At 50.5% G+C, this 19,754-nt stretch overlaps 1 protein-coding gene across 1 annotated transcript; it reads left to right on the forward strand.

Moving 5' to 3' along the window:
- The first annotated feature begins 1,257 nt into the window (after positions 1 to 1,257).
- FAM240A (family with sequence similarity 240 member A) lies at positions 1,258 to 18,136 on the forward strand. The gene is made up of 4 exons (XM_053929268.1): positions 1,258 to 1,325; positions 2,675 to 2,718; positions 16,445 to 16,640; positions 17,855 to 18,136. The coding sequence occupies exons 1-4, from the start codon at positions 1,258 to 1,260 to the stop codon at positions 17,985 to 17,987; spliced, it is 441 nt and encodes a 146-aa protein (XP_053785243.1). The 3' UTR covers positions 17,988 to 18,136.
- The last annotated feature ends 1,618 nt before the right edge of the window (positions 18,137 to 19,754 follow it).

The following is a 19,754-nucleotide window of genomic DNA, read 5'->3' on the forward strand; positions in this document are numbered from 1 at the left end:
CAGGAAGACCAGGTAGAGAGGGAGCAAATGGAGCGAGGAAACAAAATGGATTACTCGATTCCATGGGCACAGAGAAGCAAGTTAAAAGTTAAGTCGAGGGGCAAGTTTCCATAGGAAGCTGTAGAAAACAAGCACACCCCTTTTTTCTCAAGGCATTGTGAAGAGAATAAAGTCTTCTTGGGAACAGAAAAATATCTAAGTTTCCCCGCAAGAGTGCTTATCAGCTATGGTTTTTCCATACCAGGCAGTTATTTGAACTGTTGTAAAGGAGAAAATACTCCCCATGCATTTAGTTGTAAACCAGGGGACAGAGCTGTGTATCGCGATGCCCATTTAAAATAGGTTGTGTAGTACGTAGGCAAGAATGAAGTAAGCTGATTTTACTCGGAATCCCTAGAAATCAGCCTCACACTAGACATGACCCATAAGCATCCCTCAGCAAAATGACAAACTACTTACAAGGTGTTAGAGATCTTTGGTTCACTTCAAAGGGTCGAGTCACGCTTCCAAGATCCATGGAAGTCAAGGGTGTTAGGTTCTGGGTTGTGACCCCTGGTCCTTAGATTTCTTCTGAATATAACTCCTCCTCTTTGTTAATACTCTCCGTGGTCCCCGGGGGAGAGGGGGTGTTGGAAAAGCATAGGAGTGACAGAAGTGTTGGAGTTGCCACAATAAAGGAAAGGAGTTGTTGGCATTCAATGGGAAACCAAAGGAAGGGATGATGAAATTTTGCCCCTCTCCAAATGCCCACGGCTCTTCTGTGTGGCGGCCCTCAGCCCATTTGACTTTTTTATTCTTTTTTTTTTTAAAGATTAATGGTCTTCCCAGTTCAGGCTCTGAGTTCACCTTTTGACTTCCGCCAGAAACCATGCTGCCCTCGTAGGTCTCCGTCTCCGAGTTGACGTGTCTCATTCCTTTGTCCAAAGAACACTGGTTTCCCCCTCTCTCCACTTTACGGGCCGTAATGAAGAACATGCTGTGCAACCAACAACGAGAAAAGAAAAACTAAAGTAGCCTGTGTGTGTGCGTGTGCCCAGGGAAGACGGGACGTGTACTGACCCAAATGTGAACTGCGGTCACTTCTCAGCGGCGCCGTGCCTCGTGCTTGGTGGGTGGGTTTTCTCCCCTCCGTGCGCTCTCGTGTTTTGCGAGGTGAGGGAATGGAGGGACTGGGAGAGCCGGGAGTCCGGGCAGTGCCCAGAGTTGTTTCCGGCTTTGGTGTGTGTTCTGCTTTGAGGGACAAGACTTGTTCCCATCATGCAGCTACTGATTGGTCTACCACTCGCGTTTGTCCAAACCATCGCCCTGCAGATGCAGAATTCCAAGTGAGTGGGATTCTTTGCAGTGCCCAATGGACAGGAGGTGAAACGGGTTAAGGGGGAAGCAGCGAGGGGACACCCCAAAGAGCTCGTAGCGGAAGGTGGGTGGCCCAGGGTGGAGGGCCGGTCTGGCCACTCGCCGGCACAGGGGCCAGCTTCCCAGTCCGTGAGGCAGGGTTCAAGCCCACACTGCAGTGTGGTTAGAACGAAGCGAAATAAAACAGAACACTGGCCAGAAGGGGGTTTCCAACAAACATCACATTTCTCCTCTTCCTACCTGCCTCTTTACCACAGAATGGTTTAAAACATTCCTTGTTGCCCAGAAATGGAAAATGCACGAGAGAAATAAAGGAAGAAAACTTCGGAGTACTGAAAGAAGTCTTCTCGTTTGCCTGCACGTCCTCCGTAGCCACCCCGGGTGCGGCTGGGACAGGTTTTCCGAACTTGGGCATTCATAGACCGCCTTGCTTTGGGCCACATCATCTGTGTTTAATGTTTTTCTTTACATCAACTCATTGTGTTCATTGTAAAAAATAACACATAACATAAAACTTAGCATTCTCACCATTTTTAAGTATAAAGGTCAGTGGTGTTAAGTGCATTCACTTTTTATCTTCCCTGAAGGAGACTCTACTGGTGAAACGGGAACCCCCGTGGCCCCTGCCCCAGCCCCTGGCAACCACCATTCCACTTTCCGTCCGTGAACTTCACTGTCCCAGGGCCCTCACCTAGGGAAGTCACACAATGCACGTCCTTCTTTGGCCTGCATTCCCCCTCCTCCCTTGTCTCCCCGCCCTCGCCCTGACCACCACGGGGGGTGGGGCCACTCCCCGAGCTAAGCTAAACCCTGCCACGGGTCTCACAGACCCCATAACACTCCCTGGTGAACTTGTCTCCACGTCTGCCTCTCCCCACTGGAATGTAAGGACCCTCAGCACCTGTGTGCCAACCACTGGGGACCCTGCTCCCTCGATGCTGGGTAGATGCAGAAAGGGAGGAGGGGTGAGGAAGGCAAGCAGGAGCTTTCCTTATCTTCCTCAGCAGCAACTACTCCATATAAGACAATTAGCACTTCCTGAGACCACGCCCACATCCCCTCAGGGGGAGATGATGGAAGAAGAGCTGGCAGAGCTCCCTGTGACCAAAGGTGTCCCCAGCAGTGTCTGGCACCTCCAAGGGTCTCCCCTTCCCTGCAGACTTGCCAGCTCCATCTGTTGATCTGAGGAGGGGACGGCGGGGGACAGGAATTCGCCTGCTTTCTTCTAAGCAACACAGTCCTTCTAAACTACACAATTACTCCTTATATTGAACGTATGGTGTGAATTAGCCCTCACAACTTTGCCTCTGCTCCATAGGGCATCCTCCCGCAGCGATGCCAACACCAGGGATCCGAAGGCAGGTGAGAAATCATCTAATTCCAAATCACTCAGGTTGTCTTTTAACTGGGAAAACAAAAGGCAGGCAAGGACTATGGGCTAGACAAATCAGCATGTAATCATGTCAATCAGGAAAAAACAACATTGATTATTACAGGCTTTCAACCTCAAAAAAGTCAAAACTGACTTTGGCTTTACCGAACATCAAAACCCACATGCTATGAAAAGAAAAACAAACCTCACATGGTATTGGGAAAAGTCAGATGTTGATTTTTTCATAGTGCTTGGAGATCTTTGAGAGAAGGCGCTTCCCCCTCTGTAAGGAGCCCTAGGTCCGCTGGATACACAAACGCATCAGTTGGAAATATCCGATAGCCCCCCAGACAAAAGATGGCCTTGGGTAGATCCTTTGCATAAGACCCTCCCCTCCAAGCTTAAGGCTGTCTCCACTCACTGCTGCTGACAGTGACCCCCACACACCGCCACACACCGCCAGACTCCGTCAGCCCAGCCACAGCCTGGCCAATGGCCTCTGTCACCCCAAGTCCAAGACTCCTCCCTGTATGCGCGGGGGACGGAGGAGGGGGGTCCACCAAGGGAGATCAGTTCAATTGCTTTGCAACTCCATGAGCCCCTAAGAGTCCCAAATGAGAAGCATCGGGACAGTCACTGGTGATGTGGCCTTCTCCTTCCTGAACCTTCCTGCCCCATCCCTGCCTTTCCCACCAGCCTGGGAAACATGGAAGCTCTGGACCAAAGTCAGTCAGAGCAGCTCTTTGGAGCTGGTTCTGAATCCAGCTGGCCTCCTCTCACCTCTTAGGACAGGTAGTGACAGCCCCCTGGTACACATGGGGCTCCAAAGCCACTAATGATGCCAAGAGTGCAGATTTGAAAGATTTGACCCTGTCCCAGATGTCCCAGTCCCAGCCTCCTTTCCCCTTGAAACCGCTGGGTGGGCAGAGCTGACTGACAAGCATCTGCCATCTACCCAGCATCTCCAGAGCTCTTGGAAATGAACGAGGCTCTGGCCCCAGCTTCTGTTGATCCCAGGGGCAGGCGCTCTCACAGAGCTGTGCTAACTGCCAGTTTGAAAATAGCCAAAAGGAGGCTCAGAGCCTTAAACAGAGAGGTCAGTGTGTGTGCATGTGCACACACACCTACACACCCCCGTTCACACATGCTCCTGGAGACCAGACACCAGCGCAGCCGGTTCTGCCTCCTCCCTGAAGGGCTAGCTTCCCCTTGGACCCAGAGCAGGCCGAGCCAGCCCTTTCCTGGCACTCAGGGCGAAAACTATTCCCAGGTCAGACCTCTGCTGGGAAGAGCAGGGACGATGAGAAAGAGGGGCCTTTAGAGAGGACAGAGGAGAGCAGGAAACCCCAGACACTCCTTCTCAGGCTGCCAAGAGGGGGTCTGTCCAAACATTGGTCTTTTTACCAACACAGTGGGTTTAGATTCGAACAGGCTGAAAGCAAAAGCCAGCGCGGCCTGTTACAGGCAAGTCACTTAACAGTGTGCTCTTTGGCCAGAGGAAGGCATGGCAGGCTGTTCATTGGGGTCTCTCAGCCAGTGCAGGGCATGCCAGAGGCGTTCAGTCAATGTGTTGAAAAGCAGTGTAAGGAAGGTCCAGCCTCTGTGCTTCCCAGCATTCCTCGGCTCTCGTCCTGCAGGCCCCTTCCACCCACTCTCCCCGCTACAGTGTGTGGGCTCAATACCCCTGGCCACATCCTGGGTGGCGGAGAGCACAGCCCTGGTTCCCTGGCTTTAGGAAGCAGGCTGATGAGGTTCTCATTTCAATTGCATTACTAAGAGCCTTGTGTTCTTTTTTTCCCTTCCCTTTATTATTTTTTTCGATTGTTTTTGCAAACATTTTTGTGGCACCCACAGAGTAGTGCTCGATCACTTGAGCTCAGCAACTCGGCAGCCCGTCCGGGTCACAGCGCCCCTCAGTTCCACTCCTGAGCAGGACAGCAGGTGTGGCCGGAGGCAGCCAGGCTACCCAGGCTGGGCTTCTCTGTGCCCTGCCTCCACCTCAGTAGATGTTAAGACCAAAACCAACAGGTGACTTCCCTGAACGTTGCAGGGGTATCTACATCACTTTTGTTGCTCTTGCCCAAAAACAAGGTTTGCCCCTGCCTGGCCAGCAGCCCCAGCAGGTCAGGGGGGTTGTTCTTCTCCAAGGTGAGGGTCATCTCCGGGCTCCTGCCAACCAGGGTGGGCCCTGGATGGCGCAGAGGGGCAGCTGGCTGTCTGGAACTCCACTGTGTCCCCGCTGGCCTCTTCAAGCTGCCGGGAGGACAGCCCTGTGCCCGGGACCCTGACTATGGGCTCCCGCACTTTGATGTATGTGGGGGTGCCCTCAATGAGGGTCCCACTGAGACAGCCTCTGATGCTCTGAGGTCGCCGGTGCGAACACCTTCCACAGGTCTTGTCCGCATCCCGACATCGGTCACGTCACGCACGAAAGCAGCATTCTCACACGTGTTGTCTGTCCTCCACCAGGACTTACACTCCGTGAGGGCCGAGGTCCCATGTGCCTCGGTCACTGCTGCATCTAGAAAAATGCCCAGCACGGGGAGGGTGGCCCACAAACCGCTGTTAAAGAGGAAGGGAAGGAGCTCTGCCTTCTGTTGTTACGTCGAGAGGCTTTGTGTTTAGAGATCTTGCTTCTTCAGCCAGGTTTCCAGTGGTTTGTTCAGCTGTTATGAAACAGTGTCAAAGCCGCTGACCCCACCAGAGCCCTGGCAAGCTGAAGGGGCAGGCAGGCGGCCGAAAGTCACACACAAGGTCACCACGCTACATCTCCCTCGGCTGCTGTCATCACAACTGTGCAGCGCTGACCGAGAGGACCCTGCTCTGTGCCCGCGGAGCAGTGCCAGCCCCACCTCTGCTGCTCCTGAGCAGGGTGGCTGCAGGTGATGCTGGAGCTGCTGCCCTCACCTGCGAGGGGACGATTGGAAGAGCTGGCCCTCTGGGCCAGCGTGAGAAATGGGTGAGGGTGCCGGGCATTGCAGTGGGCGCTCGGTAACTTAGCTGTCGTATCTCTATCTTCACTGCACAGAAAACCGGTCTTTCATAGACAAATGCCATGAGTGAAATGTGTGGCATCACAAATATAGAACCAGGCGTACTGCCAAGGAGACATCCGGTCACCAAGGGTCCCGGCCACGGTGACTGCACTGGAATTTTCAGTCTGTGGGGCCTCGTATGGAAATTTGCTTAATGAGACAAGCCACTGGAAAGCTGTGGGGTTGGCTTGGGGCAGAAGAAACCCAGGGGCTCTCTCGGTCTCGCTTTCCCTGTCCCTGCAATGGGGGTGATGTCAACACCCAGGTCAGAAGGGTCCCTGTGCGGACGGCATGAGAGCATCTGGGGGTCCTGCTGGGCTGAGCCCCGCATGTGGCAGGGGCCGGCACATCACACCTCCCCAGCATTGTTGGCCAGGTTTCCCTGGGGCTGGGCTTGGCTGGGCGTGCGGGACAGCTTGGCCATGCCGCATGGCTGTGTGAGTTTAGGAAGTGATTCGGGCTCCCGGTCACCTGTGTGCCAGATGAGGCGCACGTGCATCACTCAGAGTGGCAGTTCAGGACAGTGCACGGCATGGACCTCGGGATCCACGGTGCCCAGGACCATGCCTCCAACAGCAAGGTGCACGTCCCCTCTGCCCGTCCCTGGACACAAGGCCCAGGTCTCAGCATGTCATGTCACACGAATCTAAACCAGCCAACACGCTGGCCCCATAGTCTCTGTGGCTCTGACTTCTGCATTTCTCAAAGCATTTTAGAACTAAACACAAGACAGTTTTGACTCGTAGCCAAAGGCCAGAAAGCCACCATCTTTGAATGCCTGACCGTTCCTGACCCAAGGACCAAAGTAACGTTACCTGGCACAACCTTTGCTTAAAGACCTCTTGGTCTCCAGAATAAATATACACAAACACAAAGTTAGAAGTGTCAAGCTTGACTGCAATGAAATAATTTTTCCATGGTGGGTGTTCTACAGAGAAACATTTCATAAACAGTGATTCATCTGTTATGTCCCTCTTATCTTTTTATTCTCTTTGTTGTTGTTATAGGTACATGTTTGGGGGACAACAGACCACAGGCTAACGTATTGTTGCCACAGAAAAACTAATAGGCCAGCGCAAGACCTGGGAACCCCTTTATCCACCTCTGGGAGGAATAACAACAGCTTGGCTTACACAGGACATTACGGGACAATCACAGGGACCCCCTCAAATCGGCCACCTACTGTGAAATGCAGACTGTGTGAAATTCATGCACCCATCCTATTCTTTATGCACCAATCCCCCATAGCTATTAGTGAGGCTTTGCTATTCATGATTTAATTTGTTATCGTTGATTTATTACAATGGACTTATTATTGACGGAAGTTGGCGTTAATGATTTAATCGTTACTGATTAAAATCAACACTGATGATTTCAATCAAAAGAGAAATTCAGCCTTAAAATACCTTACTAGCTCTTAGAACCTCGCCTCAGCTGACGGAAGAGGGATTCTTTCGGATACTCACAGGAAGTCATTCCCTACCCATGTGTAGTGTCATGGTCAAGGGCTTGGGCTCCAGAGCCCACAGGCCCACTGCGTGACTCGGGGCAAACTGCTGACACTCTCTGTGCTCCTGACGGCTGATGTGCGGCCTAGATGGGAGTGATTCATATGAAGAGTAAGAATAGCCAACAATGCATGCTAAGTGTCATTGTCACTGAGCCCTTTGAGGATTTAAGGAAGCTGTGGACTCTATTCAGAAAGAAACCCACATACGAAGGTACATACAAGGGCTTCATGGACCCCGTGAAGCCTGTCGATGATCCACAGACCTCAGGTTAAGAACCCTCCCAGAAACCATTGTGTTCAAGTGGGAGGTGACCTTGAACCCTCTGGTTTCACAGATGAATAAAAGGAGGACTTAGAACGATGAGTCTCCAAGACTGGACAGAGGCAGAGCCCTTAGTCTTAATTCGGCCTCTGGGCTCGCCCAGCCCCGCAACCCCACCCCAGGCTGCCCCTGGCGGCACCTTGACCATCAGGAGAGAACAACATCCCGGCAGACCAAGGAGGCCCTCAAGTGCGACTGCTGGCATCCGCCATCCAGCCACAGCCCCAGCCAGGTGCTGTCACTCACAGATCACTGGCTGCAGTCCAGGCACAGGGTGTCACATGCCTCAACCAGGACATGTGTTCTCGCTCACGCATGTTCTTGGTCACCTGGGTCCTGGTGGAGGGTGGAAGAGGAGCCCCATCACATTACCCCTTCAGCCTGACCCCTGCTCCACGAAGCCAGCCTCGAGGCGGCCAAAGTGCTGCCCCGTGGGCCCCGCCCGCCCACCTTCCCCAAGCTGTACCCTTGAAACATAAGGACGTGCTTGGCCAGATGTGGCTGGACTCAGCAGTCTCAATCTTAGTGTCTGGAAAGACCCCAAAAAGTGCTTGCCCCAAATAATGTCCAGGGCCTCTGCTGGAGAATCTGTCCGCACTCTCATTTTTCTTTAGAGATGACAGGAAAGATTCCAGTGCAAATGTTGGTGTAATCCAGGGCAGCTCATGCTCCACTGTCCCCTCCCCACCATGCAGGACCGGCTTACCCCAAGTCATGGAATGCGGATCAGGCTCACAAAGGACTGGGAAAGGTCAGGAGAGAGGCTGCGAGCCCAGGCCCTGCCAATTTCGCAACTCTTATCTTTCCCCAAGCACGATTTTAAATAAGTCCTTGGAGAGAAAGCTCCAGGGGAACAGACTTCTCATTCCCTACAGAGTTAGTGCATCACGAAGTGGTCCAGTGCTCCAGGGCACAGGAAGGCACTAGAAGCCTCTGGGGAAAGCTTCTGGCAGAATTTGCAGGGGAGGTAGTCTCTTCAAGAAGCCCCAGTTCCCAGCTCCGTGTGAGGTGGGGTCTGCGGAGGACAGAGGCCTGGGCTGCTTGGGAAACAGGGCCGGTGGGCCAGCAGGTCCGTCTGTTAAGTCCTGTCCCGCCTCTGCCCGGGATGCCCGGCACTTAGGGGCCCGTCCACCTACAGACCCCTCCCTGCCCGTCCCCCAACAAGAGCAGCCTTACCATCTGGGGGGCTTCCCAGGCTTGTCTTCTGTCTTCCGTCACATTCGCCACACTTCTGCTCCCTTTTCGTTACCCTCATCGACGACTCATGAAATTACATGATGTGATCGAAAGCACTGTGCCAGCTAAAAAGTGTCCAGCGAAACCTGTTGAGCTTTGAGCTTTGCAGAATTACAGTCGTGACACTTGACCTCTCCACAGGGTCAAGAGGAGTCTGGAAACAAGGAGCCAGGTATGGGGGAGGAATCCCCGAAAAGAGACAGAAGGAGAAGCAAGGTGCTCACCTGCTTCCTGTTTAGCTCTCACAGGGTCCAGGGGGAGGAACACGGGTTCACTGAAAGCTAAAGCCACCCAGAGATGGCAGAACAAGGAGCACAGCCCTGCAGGAAACTGCGGCTGCAGCTTCCGGACTTCCCTCCGATTTGGCTCGGCCACCGGAAGACCTCTGTGCTTATGGCAACCACATTTTACAAACCAGAAAAAGAGACGCCATGGTTTCCAAGCAGTAGCATCCTCAAGGGTGAAGAGGTTAGGGTAGCTGCAGTCAGGAATGTCCTCAGATGTTGCTTGGGAAGGTCATCTTCCCTCTGTAATCTTGGTCATGGGCACCGTTTAACTGCCTGTGCTTGGTGGGGTGGTCCTTTGGGGCTGGACACTCAAGAGGCTTCTTGTTTTCCACTCAGCCCTTGGCCACATCATAACAGAAGTTGAGCACGCCCTGTGTTCCCCGGCGGATGAAGCTGGACGCTCAGGAATCCCAAGAAGTCAACAGGTATGTAGCCCCCACATTCTTAGACTCCAAGCCCTCACCTTCTATTGGCCAAACCCCAAGAATCCAATTTTATTTGGCCATTTATTTGGTCATCTGGTGCTTTAACATTTCATTTATTGATCTCGGAACGAGAGAGGAAGGGAGAGAGAGAGAAAGAAACGTGGATCTGTTGTTCCATTTATTGGTGCATTCACTGGTTGCCTCTTGCATGTGCCCTGACCAGAGATTGAACCTGCAACCTTGGCACATCAGGGACGACACTCTAACCCACTGAGCTGCCCGACCAGGACTTGGAATCTGTTTCTAACTGACCACACTGGCCATTGAAAGCACCAGGCCAGTTTCCAACCTTCGGGCCTGCCTGTGACTCAGTTGTCCTGACTTTCTTGGTAGCCTGAGACTTAAATCCAAACTCTCTCCTATGGCGCACAATACACATCTGGCACCAGCCACAATGGCCGGTGGTCAGACTGACCCTCCTGTGCCTGGGAACAGCCCCGCCCTTTGCCTAACTCGTTCTCCGGGCTACATGCTGGAACCCTGAGGCAGCTGCCTGGAAGAACAAGAGACTAACCTCTCCCCTATCCTCCCACAAACCCTGCACTTTTTCTTTTAAAAAACCCATTCTTGCCTTCCCCCGGTGCTGAACTCCACCCACCTCAGCCCGCCTCTCAGCGCAGCATCAAATAAAGGCACTTGGGTCAGATCATCTGGTTCCTCCCGCAGCTATTTCTCTTGCATTTCTCACAGCCATAACTATAAATGTATATACATATACATTTATATATCTAATCCTCACCCAAGAATATATTTATCGATTTGAGAGAGAGAGGAAGGGAGAAAGAGCAATATGGATGTGAGAGAGAAACAGTGATCAGTATCCTCCTGCCGGTGCCCCAACTGGGGATTGAACCTGCAACCCAGGTATGTGCCCTGACCAGGAACTGAACTCCCAACCTTTTGGTGTGCAGGACAATGCTCCAACCGACTGAGCCATCTAGCAAGGGCTGGCCATAGCTATTTTCTATGTAAATAGCAAAGATTTAACTTTGAATCCCCTGCTTCTTCCTTATTAAGATAATGGCCAGGGATGACGACCTCCCTTGAGTCAAAGGTGGCTCACATCACACCACGTCACCGTGATTTATATGGATATCTACGATTTACATTTTAGGTGCCGCGTATATGACAGCAAGAGTGCTTGCCTGCTTTGAGTTTAGACCGACGTAGGTCCGAGTCTCAGCTCTGCCATTGACAGCTCTGGGACCATGGGCTCGTCATTTGGTCTTTTTCAGCCTCGGTTTTCATATCACACAATAAACCCAGGCGACGACTCTCAGTGAAGAACCACAATATAACACAAAATGCTTCACAATATAACATGCACAAATATTAATGTTATCTTCCCCTCCCCCTTCTGGTAGACAATTAGTCTCCTCTGCTTAAATTTAAACATTTTACCTTTTGACTAGGGGAATTTTCCACTCCTTCTGACTATGAAGCAATGGGATGGATAACTGGTATGTCCTGCGCATGAGAAGCACAGTGAGCTATTGGAGGGAATGGAGCTCCTTGTTAGAGGGAAAGATTATCTTATGTTAGTAGGAAGGCCCTGTGCTCCCAGCCCTGGGAAGACCTTTCCTGGACCAATTGGCTTTTCCCAGCAGAGCATCCAAGCGGAGGCTAGACATGCCATGGAATCTGCAAAAATACTCCAGGTGTCGCAAACCCAGCATCAGTAAGAGGTTGGAATCGGCTCAAGAAGCCTGTGGGCTCCTGGATTTCTGCCTCAAGGAACTTGAAATTGCTTATTAAAAAAAAAAAAAAAAAAGGCCTAACATTGTTTGGGGAAGTACTTGCCTTCTCAACGGAGGTGCTGGTTGAGAAGACCCCCTGAAGGCATCCCTGCCCCCCCCCCGTTAAATACATTGCAAACACAGAATGAAAATTTGGAAATTCAGAAGGTTGTTGATTCAAAATTCAGTCGAAATGGAAAAATCATAAATGTTTGTCCTCTGAAGTAACAAATTATGGAGCCTGTGAAATTCTGTGCTAGGGGATTAGGGAGGGTTTTTTTGGGTCCCTTTTGAGCCCAGGGGAGTAGCCACACTTAAGAAGCTTAAGCTGATCAATTTTTCTTAAAGGACTTGCTAGCTTCAGTAAAGTTTGAGGAATCTCATGTAACCAAAAGCCTTTCTCAACATTTGGCATGTCAGTGGGGGAAAAATATCCTTCAAGATAACCTTTCACCTATTAACTATTCAGTTCCCCTGTGGATTTCTTTTAAAGAGGGAAAGGTTTTACTGCTATTTTATCCTATCCTCTCTGTTTGCATATCTCATCAGCTAGAAAAACACTAAAGCAAAACGGGTGTTTTTACCTGGAAATATACTTCGGTGATAATCACTGTTGCTCTGGGTATCGTTTCCAATAGGTGGTGCTTTGAGACGTGGCCCCAAATCTGCTTCCCAGTCTTCCCTGTGAAAAAACCCTCCGCTGTACAACCTGCCTCTGCTCTTTCATAAGACATGCACATTAGGAGGAAAAAGCCTTATTTTAAAAATATATATTTTATTTATTTACTTTTAGAGAGGGAAAGGGAGGGGAACAGACAGGGAGAGAAACATCAATGTGTGAGAGAAACATCAATCAGCTGCCTCCTGCACACGCCCCAACCTGGGACCACCTGCAACCCAAGCATATGCTTTGACCAGGAATCGAACTGGTGACCTTTTGCTGTGCAGGATGATGCTCAACCAACTGAACCACAACGGTCAGGGCGGGAAAGGGCTTATTAAAATACCCCACACAATCAAGATCAGCGATTGCACCTGCTTCACTGCCCTAGGCTTCCACAGGGGAGATTTGAGCATTGATAGGCAGGGGTCATGGCCCAGCAGGGTTTGATGGCGAACTGATGGTCCCAAAGGGCCATTCCAGATGTTAACCCAAGAGCACACTGTGCTCATGGTAATGGCTGGATGTTGCTTTCAACTGAGAAGCCCTTCTGGGTTTGAGGCCATTCTCTGGGAGACAGTCATCGTTCCCTGGGACACAGTCCCCAAGGCCAGTTCCCGCTCCTGCTGGGGAGAACTGAGCAGACTGTGAAATGTCTTCACCACCCTACCCTCCAGTCATGGATTAGCAGCTCCAAAGGACAACAGGCCTCTCTAAATCATCCTGTAAAATGACTCCAAAGTGTGACTTGTCACACCATGCAAGGCTCCTTTACCCCCAGGGGCGGAGGGCGGCTTTGCCCAAGGCACAGCAGGTTCGTGCTCCCTGATAATCCAGGGCCCGTTCTGAACAATAACTGGTTCCAGCCAAGTCATGGCCCCTGCAGGGTCTGCCAGAGCAGAGCTCTCCAGCCCGGGGTGGGCAGGGGAGCAGGGCCCAGGGGCTATTTTTCACCAGGAAGGAGGCCACCATGTCCCTGGAATGGGACCTCTGTGATTCCAATCCTAATTCGGTGCATGGAACCGCGAAAGCCTGGGGCGTTTCTGCAACCCCTCCACTCTGCATATAAAGGGCTCAGACCCTGAGTTTCAGGTCCCGCCCAGAGCTGTGGTTCCCGCCCCGCTTTGCACCATCCAGACGGCAGCAGATTCATCTCTAAGGTAAAGGGTGTGAACTTGAGTGTGCTGGGAATGGAAGCTCACCTTGCACTTCTTGGGGGAAGTGAAGTGGACGTGGTCCTTGCAAACCTGTCTTTCTCAGCCCCTGAAATTCATCCTCCCCTCTGAAAGCCTTACCTTGCGTCTGCTTGGGAGTGACTTAGACAGCTCAGTGGGGCTTTTCCTATCTAACACATACATTGAGACGACACTTTCCAAATGAGCTAAACTCGGTGCGGAAGCCAGAAGTCAGGGCCAGTGTTCACTTAACAAGGCTCCCAGGAGGTGAGATTCTGTGAAGAAAAGCAGTGCATTTTGAGGGAAAGTTGCTCACTCCCCTAAACCGACAGCCTCAAGGAACTTTAAATAGGGAAGCTCCCCACAGTGGGCTGTGCAGAAGACCGAGGCTTAAGAGGACATGCTAGGTTTGGGTGTTTGTCATTCCCAAGCAGAACGTCTTCAACTTTAACAGGCACGTGAATCATCTGGGGATCTAGTTAAAATGCAGATTTTGATTCAGGCTTTGGTCCTAACAGCTCCAGTGCTGCTGGTTTTCGGGGGCAATCAGTAGCAGGGTATGGTGATACTTCAGGGAATAATCTTTAGACTTTTCAATGGTTGAATCTTATCAAATCAGCAAAAAGTCAAAATGGCCCTGATGGGTGTGGCTCAGTGGTTCGGGCGGTGTCTCGCAAACACGAAAGGTCACCAGTTCGATTCCTAGTCAGGGCACAGGCCTGGCTTGGGGGCCTTGTGCCCAGTTGGGGGCATGAGACAGGCAATGTTTCTCTCCCTCTCTTCTCCTCTCTCTATAAATAAATAAATAAATAAAACCTTTTTTAAAGAAAGTCAAAATACTACTAGAAACATTTCTGTTCTATTTTTAAATTTTTATTTTTGTATGCACATCTGGTTAAAAAACATCTCGTGTGTGTGCTCAGCTCTATGAATTTATCACACCCACAGCTCCATGGAACCACCGCCACAGTCAGGAAACAGGACAGTTCCCGGGCCTCCCTCCCCCCAGCTCCCTCACGCTCTGCCTTTGTAGTAAAGGCTCCCCCACCTCTCAGCCCAGGCAATTGTTATGGTCTGTCTTTCTGAGGCTGTCCTATGACTGGAATGGCAGAGAATATATAATCTATTGAGACTGGCTTCTTCCTCTCAGCTTGATGCCTTCGGGATTCATTCAAGTTCCTGAATTAGTTTGTTCAGTAGTAGTAGTTTGTTCTTTTTTATTGCTGCACAGTATTGCACTCTATGGCTGTTTGACAGTTGGTTACCCATCCACTCATGGAAGGACTAAGGTTTTTTCCACTTCCTGGCAAGTACAGCAAGAACTGTGTAAGGGGCACAGGTCTTTGCATTTCCCTAGGCTACACACTAGGAGTGGGGTGGCTGGGTCCTGCGGTGTGCGATTCACGAGAAACGCCAAACTGTTTCTGGACTGACACTACACCTGTTGCCTTCGTATCCTCTGGGGTGAAGTGTCTGTTGGAAGCGCTCTGCCCATCTGGTAGGGGCTGTTTGCTTTCAGGTTGCTGACCTTTGAGAGTTCTTGATATATTCTGGATACAAATCCTTTGTCACATATGTGATTGGCAAATATTCTTTCTGACTTTGCACCTTGTCTTTCACTCCCTTAACAGTGTCTTTTGCAGGGCAGACTTTTTCATTTTGATGGGGCCCAGTGTATTATTTTTTTCTTTTGTGAACTGTGCTTTTGCCGTCATTTCTAAGAACTCTGCCTAACCCCCAAGCCACAAACGTTTCTCCTATGTGTTCTCCTGAAGGTTTTACAGTTTTACATTTTAAATCAGACCTATGATCCATTTTGAGTTAATTTTTGTATAAGGTGTAGGGTTTAAATCAAGGTCCTTTTTTTCCTTTCTTTTTTTCCTTTTTTTTTTTTTTTTTTTTTTTTGTATATTGGTATCCTGTTGTTACAGAAGCATTTGTTGAGAATCAGTTTGCCTTTATCTGTAAAAAATATCCACCTTGGGTTTTAATTAGAGTTGCAGTAAATCTACAGATTAGTTTTGGGACAACTGATATCTCTGCTGTGTTGAGTCTCCCAACCATTGACAGGATAATGCCTCTGTATTTGCTGATGTCGTCTTTCATTTCATTCATCAGCAATTTGCAGTTTTCAGCACATTTTGTGCAAAAGATTTATACGTATTTCATTGGGGAGTTATTGTAGATGGCAATGTGGTTTGTTTGTTTTTCTTGATCCTAACCTGAGGATATGTTTACTGACTTCAGAGAGGAAGGGAGAGAGAGAGAGAGAAACGTTGATCAGTTGCCTCCTCTACACTCCCTGGTCAGAGATGAAACCCGCAACCTAGGCATGTACCCTGACTGGGGATCGAACCTGCCACCTTTTGGTGCACAGGACAACGCTCCAACCACCGGAGCCACCCGGCCAGGGCAGCAGCTTTTTTAAAATTTCAGCTTCCACTTGCTCATTGCTGGCACATACTAATGTTGTGTATTGATCTCATATCCTGCATCTTTGCTGAACTCACTTATTGGTTCTAGGACTTTCTTTGTGGTTTCCTTCACGGCACTTGAAAGGAACCTGTGTTCTGCCACCACTGGGTGGAAAGATCCATGAGTTACACATCAGTCTAGCTGGCTGAGGATGTTGCTCAAGTTTTCTGTAACTGTGAAGGTTCTCTCCCCACCAGTTTCATTGTTTGGGATCAGAACCACCCCCCGCAGCCCACCTGGAAGCCAGCCTAGGCGCTCAGAAGCAATTTTTATGGAGTCTGTTTCTGGAGGTCCATCCTCTGTGGTCTCCCCAGTGATTTCCAATTCCCTGAACTCCCCTTTGTTGGCCCTTCAGCCAGAAACCTGGGGCTTTGGTGACCTGTTCTGCCGTGCACTGTGTGCTTTGAGTGGCTGCACTCATACCTGGGGTCACATGCCCAGGGGACTGAGAGAGGGACAAGGCAGCGTGGGTCCACACCACAGGACTGGGCACAACTCCTCCTGCTGGAGCGAGTTTGGCTGTCCTCGGGAGTCTCAGCCTGTACATGGGGACGGTGAGGGCCACGCGTGGGGATGCTGGGATGGGTAGTTGTGCACACGGCTGTTGGTGAAGAGCTGAGACACCAGGCTTCTGTGGGGGGGGGAAGGAACGACAGAGGTATCTGCCGGGAGCCCAGGGCCCGCCACGCTTCTACGTTCACATCATTGGCCCCCTTGACCGTTGTTACTCCCACTGCCAAGCGTCTGCACCTGGCTGCGGTGTCCCTCCGGTGAACGATGTTGGCACCCTTGAGAGTCCGGGGAAGGGGGTCTGCGAGCGTTCGGCTGGCATTTTCTCTTTCAGGGGATGAACAACCAGTACGTGCGCCGGGAGGTCTTCTGCCGGAACACCTGTCACGAGCTCAAGCGCTTCTGGGAGAGGGAGATCGGCAAGCAGACTTACTACCGTGAGTCAGAGGAGCACCGCCTGGGACGGAGCGCGCTGCGAAAGTGCGTGGCTCACCTGTTTTCAGTAATGAGTTTTTAGAAAGAGACTTTATTTTCAAGTGAAATTGAGTATCCTTGTGTGTCTATTTCTGTATGCATAATTGATTTTGTCAGAGAAATGCCAGATGGGCATCTCAGAGGATGAAATTATTTAAATTTTCCACGTATATGGTGCTGCCACCACCTATAGTTTTAAAATTCCTCTAAGTTAACAAATGTACACTGCTTATCTTTATAAATGGGGGGAGATCCCTCCTGTCACTGGCTCTAGTGCATGCGGGATACACCAAACTTGGGAGCAGGTGCTTGGACACCGCTGTTTTTATTCCATTTGACCGTCTTTGCTCTTTACCTGGATTGTTTACATCACTGACATTAATGGGTTTAATTGGGTTTAAATCTGCCATCCTGCCAAGTTTTCTATTTCTCTCATCTCTTCTTTTTCTGCCTTCCTTCAAATATTTTTATGACTCCATTTTATCTCCTTGGTTGGCTTTTTAACGATATCTTTTTGTGCTACTTTAGCGGCCGCTTTAGGATTTAGATGTACGTCCTGAACTTATTACGCCTGCCTCCAAGGCCGCATCGCTCCCCGTGCAGCGTAAGAACCCGCAGCCCCGCTCCCCCTCCCGGCCTCCGGGCCGCGGTACCAAGCGCATTTCGACTTCCACATGTGCTGTAAACCCCTCGTTACGTAGTTAGTAGTGTTGCTTTCAACCACTGATTATCTTCAAAAGAGGTTTAAATAGTAAGGAAAAGTTATCAATATGCACCCACACAGCTGCCTTGTCAGATGCTTTCATTCCATGGGGATCCCGATTTCCGTGGGGTGCCATTTCCTTCTGCTTGAAGGGACGGCCTTGAACATGCACCGTGACAGTCTACCAGTGGTAAATTCTCTGTTTTTTACACACCTGAAGACCTGTTTTTCAAAGACAGTCTTGCTGGGTAAACAATTCTAGATTGACAGGGTTTTCCCCCCGATATGTTAAAATATTGCACTTTCAAAGAAAGTTAAGAGGATTAAGATTAGAATACTCTGAACAGACATGAGAATTAAAATATGTATATAGTTAAATTTGCAAGTCCTCTGTATACCCTTTACAACCTGAAGACACACACACACCCCTTCAAGAGAAAAAAGGAAGGAAGCTTTCCCTGAACTAAGAGTCAAGGAGTGAACCCTCCCTTTCTGTGGGTTTTGTTCCTACTTTCAGGCTCAGAGAAGAATGGAAGCAGAGGCTGGAAACCAAGCTCAGGCTGCGGAACAATCAAGACGAGACCGAAAAGCAGACAAATGTTGGCCGAGAGCTTCTGGCTTCACTGACACCAGAGGACACAGAGCCCTGAGGCCGCTCTGCTGGGAGAGGTCAGTCAGCGCACACGGCTGAGCCCCTCTGCTACGCCAAACAGGTCTCATGCCACTGTCTCCCCTCCCTGTGAAGGGTTTACCTGCAGGCCCTTTCCCAGTGCTCGATGGAATTATCAGCCAAATTAGTCCTCCCTGCATGTCGCTAAAGATGAGCTTGTTTGATACCAAAGCTCCATGTCTAGTATTGAAATTCACTTCCAAGCACACTAGGGGGATGAGCTTCGTGGCCATACTTGAAACATTGCACAGTAGTGTTGCTCCATGTTTTTCTCCTAGGAAACAGTTTCCTGCCATCCTTTCTCTTGTTTTCTTTTTATGAGAAGAAAAATGCATCTATCTGCAGAAATAAAATACTGTAAATAGTCATTACAATAAGGTTTGCAAATCGACTGATCTAACGCTGTATTTCTTCATATGAAAATTAATTTTGGCTTACTCAAAAACATGATTCTCTAGACCCATTCAATAAGGTCAGGGTAATTTTAATAAAACTTGGTTGCCTGATGCTCCCTGGTGTGTGTTTTATTGCTTTATTTAAAATCGCCACTCGCTTGCCCTGGTTAACTCTCTGGCAGCTCAGCTAAAGTCTCTCTGGCCGCCCCGACCCAGTGTCTGCCTCACAGATTCTGAACCATGAAATGTCACCACCATCCCCGGACCTCCCTCAGGTCCCCGGTACAGGGTTGCTGATTCTGAAAGTGTAAACCGGAACTGGGCCTGGGGCAACAGTTTCCAACCAGGCCCAGGGAGCGAAGAGGTGCATGCGGGAAAGTACATGACAGCTGTAAGTCACACCTTCCACACACAGGGGCGACGTGACCAGGAGACACAGGTCAGGGGCGATTCTGGACAGTAGCAAGTTCCAGTCCTCAAAATGCCCTGATGTGCCATGAGGTGCTCCATCCATATCCCCAGGGAGCCAACAAGGCTTCCTCAAGGCAGTGGGAGCCAGCAGGAGGCCAGAGCACTGGGGAAGCTTTTGCCCAGGCCCCCCACTTCTGCAATCCAGGGCACAGGGCTCAGAGCCCTCCCACCTGACAGGGTCCCTCATGCAGTCTGGGATTCAATCCAACTAATAAACCATGAATTCCAGCCAGGTTCCTTTGGGGTCATTTTGATGAAAGAGCTTTTGTTGGGTATAGAAGGAAAATAGGAATTAAATAGAGGGAGAAGAGAAGACACGGCTTGTGGGCTGGGAGGCTTTCCGAAGCGAAGGCCAGCCATTGTGAACTGCAGGATGCTGCTGCTGGAATCTCATGCAGAAGAGGGAGGCAGGAAATGCGGGTGAGGTCTTTGTGTGTTTACTGGTTCAGTGTGAACCAGGCACTGTGCTGTGTATAACCAGAGCAGGGAAAACCAGAAGCATTGGCTCTGGAGGCTACAGTCTAGGGAAGATGGCAGAAAAGTCAAGTTCAACACTGGGAGCCGCAGCAGGTAGTGGGTGCCCTGGCCCAGGGAGGCTTCAGGAGGAAAGGCTGGTTAAGCCCAAGTAATCACCATGCAGGTGAAGGTGAGATTCAGGGCTCCCGGGTCCCAGGAGCTTTGAGGGGATACAGTCAGGAAAGCTGAATGGTAGTGAGAAGAAGGGGTAGCAAGAGCAGCATCTGCAGAAATCATCACGCACGGCTTGTTGGCACAAGAAGGCACTGTAGGGTGCTGGCCAGGGGAGTGCCGCAACGGCCATGGTCCTAGAGGGTTGTCCAGCACCAGCAGGTGGGAGGACTGAGGTGGGAAGGCCAGCTGGG

This window comes from Desmodus rotundus, chromosome 8 (genome assembly GCF_022682495.2).
Source record: "Desmodus rotundus isolate HL8 chromosome 8, HLdesRot8A.1, whole genome shotgun sequence".
Taxonomy (NCBI): Eukaryota; Metazoa; Chordata; class Mammalia; order Chiroptera; family Phyllostomidae; genus Desmodus; species Desmodus rotundus.

Bases quoted from the DNA above. Each gene is read 5' to 3' on its own strand.
- FAM240A (XM_053929268.1), top strand. From the start codon at position 1,258: ATGCAGCTACTGATTGGTCTACCACTCGCGTTTGTCCAAACCATCGCC. The intron at 2,719-16,444 runs GTGAGAAATCAT...GGCACCCTTGAG, and splicing joins CACCAGGGATCCGAAGGCAG to AGTCCGGGGAAGGGGGTCTG. The intron at 16,641-17,854 runs GTGCGTGGCTCA...TCCTACTTTCAG, and splicing joins GGACGGAGCGCGCTGCGAAA to GCTCAGAGAAGAATGGAAGC.